Raw genomic sequence first — 12,073 nt, 5'->3', positions numbered from 1 at the left:
AACATAACGTAAATACAGCCGCCAAAAGTTTACTGCAAGAATCTTCCTGGTGACAATTTTCAGGCTCCTGAAAGTTCGTTGGGGAAACTCATTAGAATCAGATTATTTATAGTCGAGTGCAAATATGCAAGAATAGTGTAAATCCTTAACTGATTGCTTGAACTTTCATACCAATACAGTTACACATTTATTTTGTGCTTGAGAAAATTACGGACGCACCTGTATTAATTTGCACTGTAGTGCAAATTAAAAATGAAAGATAAATTTTCCTCCTGTCAGTTAATTACGAGGAAGTAATTTTCTCCCATATAAGAAAAAGAACTTCTTGGCCTCAGCTGTGAAACTGATTTCGCGAATTGTGTTGTTACAATAGTAATGCCAGGTTTTCTCAGACTCACTTGTTTTAGTTGCTCTTGTCCTAACCTCTTGTTTTTGGTATCTTGTTTTCAGAGGACACATCCCGAGACGAGCTGTAAGTTCTAGAGATAAACTATAAAGATATTCATTATTGCTTAGTCAAGGTAGCAGAGGTGTTATTTTTAATTCGATACATTGTAAGGCATCAAATACTTTGCTTGATTTAAACGTGAAATTGCATTTATTGTGGCTCTGTAACTCCTGCTAATGGTGCTGTTGACGCTTCGTTAGCAGTATTTCTGCAGCTCGAAAATCCTTTATCTTCTACGACAGTTTGGGAAACCATCTTTTTTCAGCTAATAATGAAACTCGTTTGTCACTCACGAAGGAAAAACAAAAGTAAAATAATCCTTTCTGAGTGTAGCTTAATGTGTATATAGATACTTTGGGTTTGGGCACCAAATGCAAAGTAAGATACATAGTTTTCAGGACCCGACCCTTCAAATAAATATGACATACACAATAGCAGCAGTTTATCAGTTACGATTTACACAACCGTGTCTTCTGCAATAAAACCACGAAGACCTGCTACTGTTTACAAAGGTTTCTGATATTTCGCTCTTCATTTGTTGTCCTCGCAAAATGTAAACGTCCGAAATCATCCACGAAAAACCACCCTCCCCTCCCTCCACAAATAGGAATCTTTCTCATCTTTAGCACTGGAGGTCACTAAGTATGTTTCCTTACTGTGCTCGCTGAAAATTTAGGTCTGTTATGCTCGTGTTAAAGAGACGAGCTGAGCTGGGTCTTAAATGTTTCAGATTTGAAATCCCTTTCCTTAGTGATATGATCCCTTGCCACCTCCGAAAGTAGGTATTGGAATTGTTAAGGCGTTGCATTAATAAATGCATATTTTAATTTCTTGTAGTGGCAGCGCTAATCCTTATGAATTGGACGATGGATATAATTCCGTCAGCAGAGAAGCTGCTCAGAGTCTGCAAGCTTCTGGTCCAGCGGCCGAGCCTAATTATGCGCAGGTGGATCAATCGAGAAGGAAGAAAACCCGTATGCCAGCAAATGACGAATACGCGCAGGTAGACAAATCTAAAAAGACAAAGAAGAAGAAGAAGGTAAGGATGAAAAAAGACCACCTCAAATGTTGTCTATATAATCGGTAATGCTCCTGTGCTCATTGGTTTATTTGGAAACGTTTTGCATTGATAAGACTAGCGTGAAGGGCTGCTATGTATTCATGCAGCCAATAAGGTCGTTTCTCACCGCAAAGAAAGAGCTATCTCAAGTGTTGGTGTAAAATCTGTCCGTGCTCAGAGAGAACGGATGAATGAGGCAGAGCGTTGAAAGACTAGGTTTTAATGTATTTTATTTTGTAGTCTCTTCGTTATTTCCGATGTGATTAATCATAGTTAATTGAGGGAAGTGGTTAGGAAACTTGGCAAAGTTCTTCGTTGTATGTTTTTGTTTGCTATTTTGGGGGTTGACCCTGCATAAAACCTGGCAAAATACAAAAGGTGGTTATGTGTGCCCATACATCTTACCAATACAATGTAGAAGCATTGCGATTGTGTAATTCATGCATAGTCAATGAACATAAAACGAAAAATGTGCAGCGTCAACTGCCTTCCAACATAAGTCTTGGTCTGTTTGTTTGCTTCTTTGATGTTTACCGGCCTTCTTAATCATTTCCCTCAATTAACTATGGATTAATATATCTTGGCGTTAGTAGTAGCGGACTTTATCTCTCAGGAATCGGACTCAGCCCAGGTGGTGGGAGGCAAGCGCTTATCCCGCTACCCGACTTTGCTACCCTCCCTATAACTATCAGCCTAGGTTTTTATCAATGATATCAATGACAACTTCGTTCTGGTTTGGCCATGTATGACTTTTTACTCGCAGCATGATCATTTGCTAAGGGTTTTTTACAAGGTGGCTCAAATAGCACTGTACTATTTAAACTAATAAGTCTGTTGTCGAACCTTGTCAAGCATAAAGAAAGGTGATAGTACGAAATGAAAGAAAAAGTGTGGTTAAATAGGCCATTTCCGAGTTACCTTGTACCTCTGTTTCAAAACGAGTCCTCGTGCAAAACCTTTCATATAAAAATGAGTTTGATATTCATGAAAATGAATATCTGTAGGCGGAAGACATTAACATGTTAATGGTTTCAAACTAAGACTCGTTTTGACACAGAGGCAAAAGCCGACCCGGAAATGGCCGTTAGTAAGTTTTCATACTCTAAGACCACCGATTATCAAGGATGAGCTTTAATGCACGTTGACAGTTTGAAATTTCTACATAATTTGCATTTTGACACTATTTCTGGATGGCGAGACACTTTTTTTGTACTAGCACCTTTAATGGCTGATAAGGCCGAGTGACAGTTAGGAAGAGCCTCCCGACTCACAGGAGACTTCAGGTGGCTCAAACCAGTTTCCAGCACTTGGATTTTGATGGGTCGTTATTACCACTCTTTATCACTTGATGCTACAATCATGGCATCAAATTTTAATAAGCATGATAAAGCACAACTTTTGGCAAAGTTTAAAAAATTTCTGTATATAGGGTTCAGAGCCACCTTAAATTTTCAAAACGTTAAGGTGGCTCTGTACACAGGATGTTTTTAAAACTTTGCCGAAAATTGCGTCTTATGACGCTTAATAAAATTTGACAATGTAAAAAAATTCACCGTGCCATTTTTGAATTATAAGCCCCTAAAGCTGTAATTAAGGGTGTTTTTAGGAGGTCATACTATTGCTATGGTAACCTATTGTGTCACGAAAATGATAACGTATTCACTAATGATTGGGCAGTTTTTGATACCATGATTGTGGCATCGAGTGATAAAGAGTGGTTATAATGACCCATCAAAATCTAACTGCTGGAAACTGTTTTGAACCGCCTTAAAGCAATTGGCTGAAAAAAACAATAGAACAAACAACAGAAACAATGAACTTAAAACAGTAGAGGTGCGTGAACAAAACAATTATGTCTAACGGAAATACAACAAAATCACTTATTGAAGGATAAGTTAAGGGTTGCTTCGGAAAAGCTTCGTTTAAAACTGGATACAGAGACGGCTCTCGTAGCGATATCAAGGGATTTCCACTCGTTTGCAGCAAAGTTAAGCCTGGTTCACACTTGTGGGATAAGCAAAACACTAGTGAAATAAGCAGGTTCCCACTTGTGAGATAAGCGTAACACTAGTGATATAAGCACAAGCATAAGCACAAGAAAAAGAAACTTGTTCCTTTTTCCTTGTGCTTGCGCTTTATCTTATTTCACTTGTGTTAATGCTTATCTCTTAAGTGTGAACATGGCTTTAATACTGGTCCGATGACCCCACCTTCTTTTGCTGGGGAGTGAATGAAATTAAGGGTGTAGAGGTGCGTGGCTTGTGGCACAAGTGGCCTGTTGTATGCATGATTCTGTTCTTTTACCTGAGAGTCTCGCCAAACTCAGCTCAATTCTAATGCCTGGATTTCACTACGACACAAGGACAAGCACAAGCCTAAGCATAACGGTAGTGAGGACGCTCGCGACACAAGTATAAGCACAAGTACAAGCAGAACCAAAAATTTTTGTTCCTCTTGTGCTCGAGCTTATGCTTATGTAAGGGGAGAACGCGCCGCTGTAAGCATAATCCTAAACATCGTCCGCCATCTTGTTTTGCTGTGTCGAGGAGGTATGGAACCGAAATAAGACAATTATCCATTCTGCGAATGCCTACATGTCTATACTTGTGTGGTGGGCGTCCTCATTACTGTTATGCTTGTGCTTATGTCGTAGTGAAAACCAGGCTTAAATGAGCTCAGCACCTTAGGGGCAAGTTATATGGCTCATTATATATTACATTTTGTTGATAGAAGCCCGGTGAACTGGACTATGCTGATCTGGACGACTTGAGGGCTGATATCCAGCTTGGCCCAGTAGCATCTGGCGGCGCCGCTGCGGCAGCACCAATAGTCCGTCCTCCAGCTTATGAAGGAACTGTGTACGCTGATATTTCCCAGTTTGGCGTCCCTCAGCCTGATCCTACGTATGCTAACGTGCCTAAGCAGGAAGTGGTGTACTCTAATGTGGAGAGCATGTGAGCACTCACCAACACTCCACAACTTCTCTGTGTAGTCTGAATTGTTAAAGGCCCTGTTACACCCTGACACCTTGTTGCACCGCAAAGACAGCGAGAATTGAACTCAGATCTACTTTCTAGGAAGATTGGTACAACTTGTTTCACGAAAAGCGATTTTGGCCGTTGCACGTTTTGTTTTACGGTACAGTGTGTCACGGGGCCTTTAACAACCCGTACATCTCTTGTTGAAATATTTAGAACCATTTACTATAGATTATTTTTCATTAATTGCCCGTTATTCTTTTAGATCCTTTCCGTTGTGATATTTTGAACACAACCATATAGTTTTATATGATGCCAGAGTCAGATTGTTAATTGTTTATCTCTAGTTGTTTGTCGTTCAAAGGCTAGTCAACCAACTTTTAAATAGTGACAAACGAAAGCAATATAGATATTTTGATTTTTCTTTTTTTTATGTTGATGCTTCCTTTTGTTAGTACACGTTCTGTGCATGGCATGTTTCCTGTTCTAGAAAAGAAACTCGTATACGCTAGCTTGTTTTCCATGATTTCGTGCAAACAAATGTACCATTATGCTTTCGGTCTTTTACCTTAGTCGGCATCCTTTGAGCGTTATAAATCTATAAACTTCATGGACAGAGCTTACAAAATACGGTTTTATCTCTGGACCATACAGTGTTGCACAGAACGTGGACGAAAGCGCCGTCCTCGAAGGGTTTTTTTTTTTCAAGGTAATTTGAATCAGAATTTTTAGCTATCGTTGTTGGTTTTAGTATAAGTTAGTATTTTAATCTCTTAAGCTTCGAGGATCACCGTAAGGTAACCAAGTAGTGATGACATTTGCTAAAGCTACGAGCTAAATGTGAAAATGTCTGTGTCGTCGGTGGGAATGTGTGGAAGAATGTAAGGAGAAAACAAGGGAGTATCAGTAATGGACGTACTTACTGACGGTTACACGGATAATTGCGTCGCGTTTTCATTCAAATGTATCGTTTTTGGCTATTTCCTTTTCACTTTCACAGAGAAAAATCTCAGAGTTAAAGAGAGAATATATACCGAGCAGGGTTTGTCCAAATCAGTAAAAAGCAAGAAGAGGACTTTTTCGCTGTGTTTATAACAATAGGTTCAGCCACTTTCATTGGTAGTTGGATTAATTGGCAGTTTCAATGGAAGTGCAATATGCTGTCACCCATAGTGGAAAAGAGAACACGAAGGTCCTTTATTGAAACGAAGTGAGTTTTAGTCAAGACCTAGGGACTCTCTAGCCATGACTTGCTTATGGAGCCTCAAAGGTTTATTTGGCGATATACTCCAGGAGAAGATAATTTGTATTCTAAAGTAAGCGTAGTTCGCTAGCGATAACAAATTAGGCTTGATTTTGTTGAATGACTTACCGTTTTCTTGCGAGGGAATGCACGGAGGCTACGCGCCAAACAAGATTCAATCTTGGTGCATTTTTCGTGTTTCCTTCGATTTAAGGAGTGGCCACCGATTGTATGGAAAGCCTAACACTGAGTCATTGATAACTATTGCGTAAGGGATTTTTTTCATAGCTTTATCTGCAGGAGCACATGCTCACATGATAGGCAAATGTCGGTCGTAATTTCCTATTTTTGATAATTACCTATTTTAATAATTCGTAGAAAGCTTGTAGCACTTTATAACTGATATAAGCGGTAGTGCTATAGGTATGGGAGAGCAGCTCGAGAATAATTGAAAACTATTGCATAAGTAGATTTTTATAGATATGTTTCAAAGTCAGCATGAAAATTTGCCAAGTAAGTGTCAGAAGTAATTTCTTATTTTTAATAATTACCTTTTTCATAATAATTTTGTTAAAAAGTAATCTTGTTGTTTATAGAAGCGGTACTCAGTTTGAAGAGCTTGGTGGATAGCAGCCTACTAATTAACGCTCTCACTGACTCTACGATCAACATGACATAAGAAACAATTTATAGATGTATTCTTATATATGAAAATTAGAACTAAAATGTGCTACAAAATTTTGTAGCTTTGATAATTACCTTTTTATAACACTTTTTATAATAATTTTATAGAGGGCCTATACCATATATATTATCATACCAAAATACAGAAGCGATACTGCCATTAGATTTAAAGAGCTTGAGTATTTTTGTATTTTAACAATGTGACTGTCACTTCGTATTTTTTATAATAACCTTTAATAACCTTTATAGGTATGTTGTGGTTCAATTTTCCCCTAGGTGCACAAGAACAAAGGGAAGTACCGAGGATAAAATTGAGCCGCAGCAGATACATTCTCAAGTGTATACGAAAATAAGAACTAAAATGTGCGACTCAATTTGGCAGTATTGCTATCATGATTACCTTTGTTTATCATTTTTTATAAGACTTTTTAAGAAGGCCTATATACGTCTATTCAGTTAGTAGAGACGATAGAGCGTTTTCACTCACGTGGCCAGCAGCCATGCAAATTTATTGAAACAAAAGGAAGTGTTTACATAATAAGAAAAGAGTTCAACTCCCACAGGATTGGTTTGGTACACCAACATGGCCACCATTTGATTGTTTTGGAACACCAATATGGCTGCCGTGACGTCATGTGAAAACGCTCTATACTGCTATTAGTTTTAAGGAACTTGAATATTTTTGTATTGTAACCATGTGACTGCCACTTCTTATTTTTTATAATAACCATTAATTAATAGCTATGATAATTATTTTGGAAAGTTTACATCTTTAAGATACAAATTTAGTTCTGTTCAAGTATTAGTTTTGATAGGACTGCATTAAATCGTCAAGTGACAAGGAAATATTTTCTACTTTTTTTGTTAGGACGTTATGGAAGCCTTTTAAAATTAGCTCAAACATTTAATGGAATTGGATAGGATTACTTTCAGACTAATGTAATTCGTAGTCTAAATTTTTGCAATAAAATAAGCTTTTTGTTAATCCTGGTTTGTCAGTCAATTGTCCGTTATTCATGGTATGTGTTTTCGCCCCATTCGGTCTATTTCCATCGGAGGCAAATAGTTTCGTTTCCCATCCCCTTCACTCTTACAAAGGTGAGTCGGTCGGTCGATTAAAATTGAAAGTAGAACAAAAGAGGATAACATAACTATCGACAAATTAACAAATAATGGTAACAAGCGAGCCGAATTGTATCTTCCCGTCCATGACTGCCGTTTTGGTCGTTTTACATAGAACGTTTTCGTGGACGTTCTAAGGGCATATTTATAGTGGTCAGAGTCGCTTGTTTCTGAAGTGTAATAAACTTGGGAACACCCGTAAATGGGAATCGAATAGCTTTTTTCTCAGGGGGATGGGGGATGGGCCGGTCGGATGATGAGAAACGAGAAATTTCAGGAGACGGCCTAAGAGCCTTGCCATCTGGTCACGTGCATAGCGATGAACACTGATGAACGGTTGCTCGTTGTGTTACCGTTCCACACGATTAATGTGAGGCCAACCGAGTACTCAAAAGGGGCTCAAAAAGTATAGCATAGCCTTATTGGTGTCGTCACAATTTATTCCAGGCTCCGGTCCAAAGACTTCTCTTTAATCTGTGTCGAAACAAAGACTTTGTTCTAATTCTAGGAAAGTGAAACCGCGAGCGGACTGGATCTAAGAGGTTTGCGATCCGTTGCTTTCGCTTTTGGCTCTGTTGTCCCCTTGACTGAGTTGTATCCGTGATACAGCTTAGCGATATAAACAGACAGGAGATGAAAGTTATAAACGCCTTACTTTTCATATTAACAGTTCAACGAGGTAAGTCTGTAAAATTTAATGCACAAAATAGTTGACATGAATCAATCCAGTCATCTTGATCAACACCTTAGCTTGAGGTGACGGTTAGTATTTTACTGCAGTGATTTCTCATTGTGGTCAATTTCTCGTTTTGTTCAATTTCTTTAACAGCCGTTGTACTTTGTTACCAGTCAACAAACTCTCGGGCATTCATTCCTCAAACAAACCAGAGTTTCTCGGTAGAATGAATACCAGATGTTTGTACATTTTAAACACACGCAAAGCGGTAGTTGCTTGGTTTAGCCTTCTTTTCCTTTCTCAGTTAATAAGTGTATTATATTTAATGTGAGTCATTTCATTAGTATTGTCCTATTTCTGTAATGGAATTTATCTTAGTTGTTAAAAATAGCTGTTTAGTGATGGGAATACACCATTATCCTTCCTGTTTCCAACTTTAGGAATGATCTTTAGTAACTTTTTGCTCTTTATTGTTTACCATTCGTGTTCGATTACTAACTTCTTAGACTTGTAACAGCAGAGTTTTTTGCAACTTAACTCAACAAGTCCAAACAGAATTAAACGGATCTGTTGAGCGAAATTGGAACACTGCAGCATTTTCTGCTGTCCTGTTTACTCACAAGTGTTAACATTTCTTATCATTTTACAATGATAGTCGTTTCCTGTTTTCCAAGAATTTTGATCTTGAATGAAACTCTCATCTCGAACAAAAGCGTATAATATCAAGATTTAATGTTTACTCGATCTGATATCTTGCAGTGTACAACTTGAACATTTAACTTCTTACACTCGGAGTTGTTATAGCGAAACACGGAGAATACTGTTGTCTGACGAGTTGAGGAGGTTTGGTGTCGTAGTTAATGGAATAACAAACAAAAGTAACCGCGAATTTTTCTGGTCTTCGTGTCGAAGGAAATGACAGCTTTATAGTCTGTCTAATCCCTCGTGGCTCGAGAAGACATTACGATTGCTCTATTTTAGGTTGTCGAAAGAGAAACATTTACTCGGAAGTAAAATCTATTTTCTGTAACGTTACTGCCGCTTTCTATGTTTGGCCTCTGCTGAATTCAATTTTGTACTTTCTTTAAGCTTTGCGGATAAATAAATGCCTGTCATTCAATACGTAGAAAAGACGTTTTCGTTTAAATCAGTTCATAAAATAGGACACAGCTAGCTATATGCACAAAGGCGTTACTCATTATTTGTCGAACTATTTGTGAGCATTAATTTCAATCTTTCAGTAACCGCACCTATATTTGCACACTTAGTTAGTATGACAAAAGCGAAGCAGTTCAAGCGTGTGACAGTACTTGGATTTAATCAAACCATGAAACTGCTCCGTTGTGTTTGGGGCATCGCACATCAAGTACCAAGTTCACGGTACATACATACATAAACTTTATTTAAGTGTCAATAAGTATTTAGCTCTAAGCTAAGAGCTAATTGGGGACACTTAATTAAAAGCTAAAAATTGAACAATAAAAAAAATTTAGAAATTTAAATAAAATTTACAATTCACTACTTCGGTGTGCCGAAATTTAAACTTTGTCACTGAAAGGGAACGTTTTCCTCTCGTACGTTCTAATTATAATTTTTGATTATAAAGAACGACGTCAAGAATATTAGTAGGACAAGTCAATTGATATATTACGTTCAAATTTAGTCAAAACTTGCCATACATAATGCCACACATGTCTGGCCGTTGCATGTAAATTTTCCATCAAGGAATTACATTTATCAATGTCACACAGGAAAATCCGGAAAAAGAAATATTGATTAACATCACTATATGAAACGGTTTGGGTAAACTCTGCTTGATATCAACAAAAATGCCATATTTCTTGTATTGTTGGTACTATTTCATAAGTCGGTACTATTTCTAACTCGACGAGCCGGGGCCATAAATGTATAGTTAACACAATGTTGCACCATTTAACCGTTGCACTTATCAATTATAGGTTATGACGCCCAGATTATCCGGGTATCTTCAGACCCAGTCAGAGCATTTGAAGGGTCTGATGCCGTGTTTCAGTGGGTTCTAAGTAAAGATTTAACGTCTCGGCCTGATTTTCAAGGACTGGTCTTTGGACTTTGGAAGAACGGTTACCTAGCAACCTACTTAACTACAGTGACAAAGGCGAGGCGTATCATTTTAAACCCAGGCCTAAAGGACGAGGCACCGCATTTAGAAGGCCGCGTGCAATGGAGAGGAGACTTATCAAAGTCCCTTGCAGCTTTCCAAATTTCCCAAGTTAATGCAAAAGATCAAATGGATTATGGGCTTGTTTTAAACTTTGGTCCATACAGAAATTCACTATCGGATTCCGTTCGACTAGAGGTGAAAGGTAAGAGAAGAAAAAAAGGAAACATTTTCACTCTGAATAAATATTATTTTCCGGGTAAGACTTGAATTACTACGAATGATAGCAAAAGGAAACGTTTGCAAGCGTTTCTTGGTACGTTCTGAATATTATACGCCATTCACACCAACTAAACTATTCAAACTAAATCCTGTTTAGGTTTTTCCAATTTGTCGATTACGCTTTCCAGTCATCATGAGAAGACAACTGCTAAGATATTTTAATGAAACAGGTTTTTAACCTTGTTTAGTTGTGGGGTGTGCACGATAAGATCAACTAATTTTAAACCTTGCTTGGTTAAACCAGTTATTAATATGTTTAACTTGTTGGTGTGAAAGGAATATTTGACTTTCTTAGTATTTTTTTGAATTGAAACAATTGATTATCTTGTCACAGTTTGGTTTTTTTTTTCCTGAGAATAACAGTAACTAAGATTTTTTATTTTTTCATATCTCTTCCACGTTTTCAGAAAGAACGTCCTTCATTACAGCTCTACCATCTGTACCTATATCCGTACGTCCAGGTAAAAATGTCACTTTCCATTGCCAGTTTCATGTTCATGAAAAAGACAAAGCGTTCTACAAGGGCGTCACAGTTGGTGTGTGGCAAAGAGGAGGAATCTCATTAACCCTGGTCACTGTAACAAGTAACAGGAACGTTATTATCAATCCTAAAATGGAGGAGGAAGGACCAGAATATAATGACAGATTTCATGCGCTTCTCTCCCCCAACGAGACCAACAATAATACTTCAATAACATCAGTAGTGCTGACAGATGTGAACGAATCCCACGAAAAAGCTTACGGCTGTAGCATGTACTTTGGTCCTTATAAAGAGCCAGTCGGCTCATCTGTTAGTATTGATGTGCAAGGTAAGAACCAATCAGGTGGACTGTTAGTATAGCCGTGCAAGGTGATAGCCAATCAGATCATCTATTAATTAAAAGTGAGCTAACACAAATGTTCGTTATGTTTAATTTTTGTCGCCTTCCCTGGAAGTTTATCTGTTTTATCTTCGGCAGAAATTCCAGTTAAGTGCTAATTATAATTCTTATAGATATGTTGGTTTTTTTTTAGATTCCAACAGTAATAATGGCATCTCTTCGGAAAGCAACTCTTCTCAGGATTCGCTTGAAGTGCGTGTCGGTAAAAACACGATGATTCCATGCCCAGTGTTAGCGGAGGTTATTCAACAGGACGGTACATTCAAAGCAACGTATTGGTCCTACTGTGCTTCCAAATCCTGCACCACAATAGAAACCAAATGGTTGTGGCTCGCTGGAATGAACAGTGATCGTGAAACGAAAGCTACGCACGTTGGGCGTTACGCAAACAGAGTAAACTTGACTCGGAATGGTACTCTGGAAATAAACAGTGTACAAGTGGCTGATACTACGGACTACAGGTGTACAGTGAGAAGAATTAACTACACCTCTCCACGAGTTTACTTTGTCAGTCTCGTTGTTAACGCCAGTGGTAAGACTTGGAATTTTTCTCTTCAGT

The 12,073-nt window shown here is 38.1% G+C and overlaps 2 protein-coding genes and 1 long non-coding RNA gene across 3 annotated transcripts in view; 2 read left to right on the top strand and 1 right to left on the bottom strand.

Moving 5' to 3' along the window:
- Positions 1-7,398, top strand: part of LOC149109323 (neural cell adhesion molecule 2-like) — a 78,886-nt gene extending 71,488 nt beyond the window's left edge. Inside the window, exons 11-13 of the mRNA XM_089293388.1 lie at positions 451-472; positions 1,286-1,487; positions 4,239-7,398. Coding sequence (XP_089149514.1) covers positions 451-472; positions 1,286-1,487; positions 4,239-4,466 — 452 coding nt within the window. The 3' untranslated portion in view covers positions 4,467-7,398. The remainder of the gene's footprint in view (positions 1-450; positions 473-1,285; positions 1,488-4,238) is intronic.
- LOC149109305 (uncharacterized) overlaps positions 1-12,073 on the bottom strand; it is a 117,467-nt gene that overhangs the window by 19,059 nt on the left and 86,335 nt on the right. The gene's annotated exons all lie outside the window — the stretch shown is intronic.
- LOC110066515 (uncharacterized) overlaps positions 8,169-12,073 on the top strand; it is a 32,023-nt gene continuing 28,118 nt past the window's right edge. Inside the window, exons 1-4 of the mRNA XM_089293710.1 lie at positions 8,169-8,214; positions 10,170-10,556; positions 11,041-11,442; positions 11,648-12,046. Coding sequence (XP_089149836.1) covers positions 8,169-8,214; positions 10,170-10,556; positions 11,041-11,442; positions 11,648-12,046 — 1,234 coding nt within the window. The remainder of the gene's footprint in view (positions 8,215-10,169; positions 10,557-11,040; positions 11,443-11,647; positions 12,047-12,073) is intronic.

The sequence above is a fragment of the Orbicella faveolata genome, unplaced genomic scaffold (genome assembly GCF_042242905.1).
Source record: "Orbicella faveolata isolate gen_17 unplaced genomic scaffold, um_ofav_v1 contig_25, whole genome shotgun sequence".
Taxonomy (NCBI): Eukaryota; Metazoa; Cnidaria; class Anthozoa; order Scleractinia; family Merulinidae; genus Orbicella; species Orbicella faveolata.
Note: the sequence above shows the minus strand (reverse complement) of the source record. Positions and strands in the feature narration are given on the sequence as shown.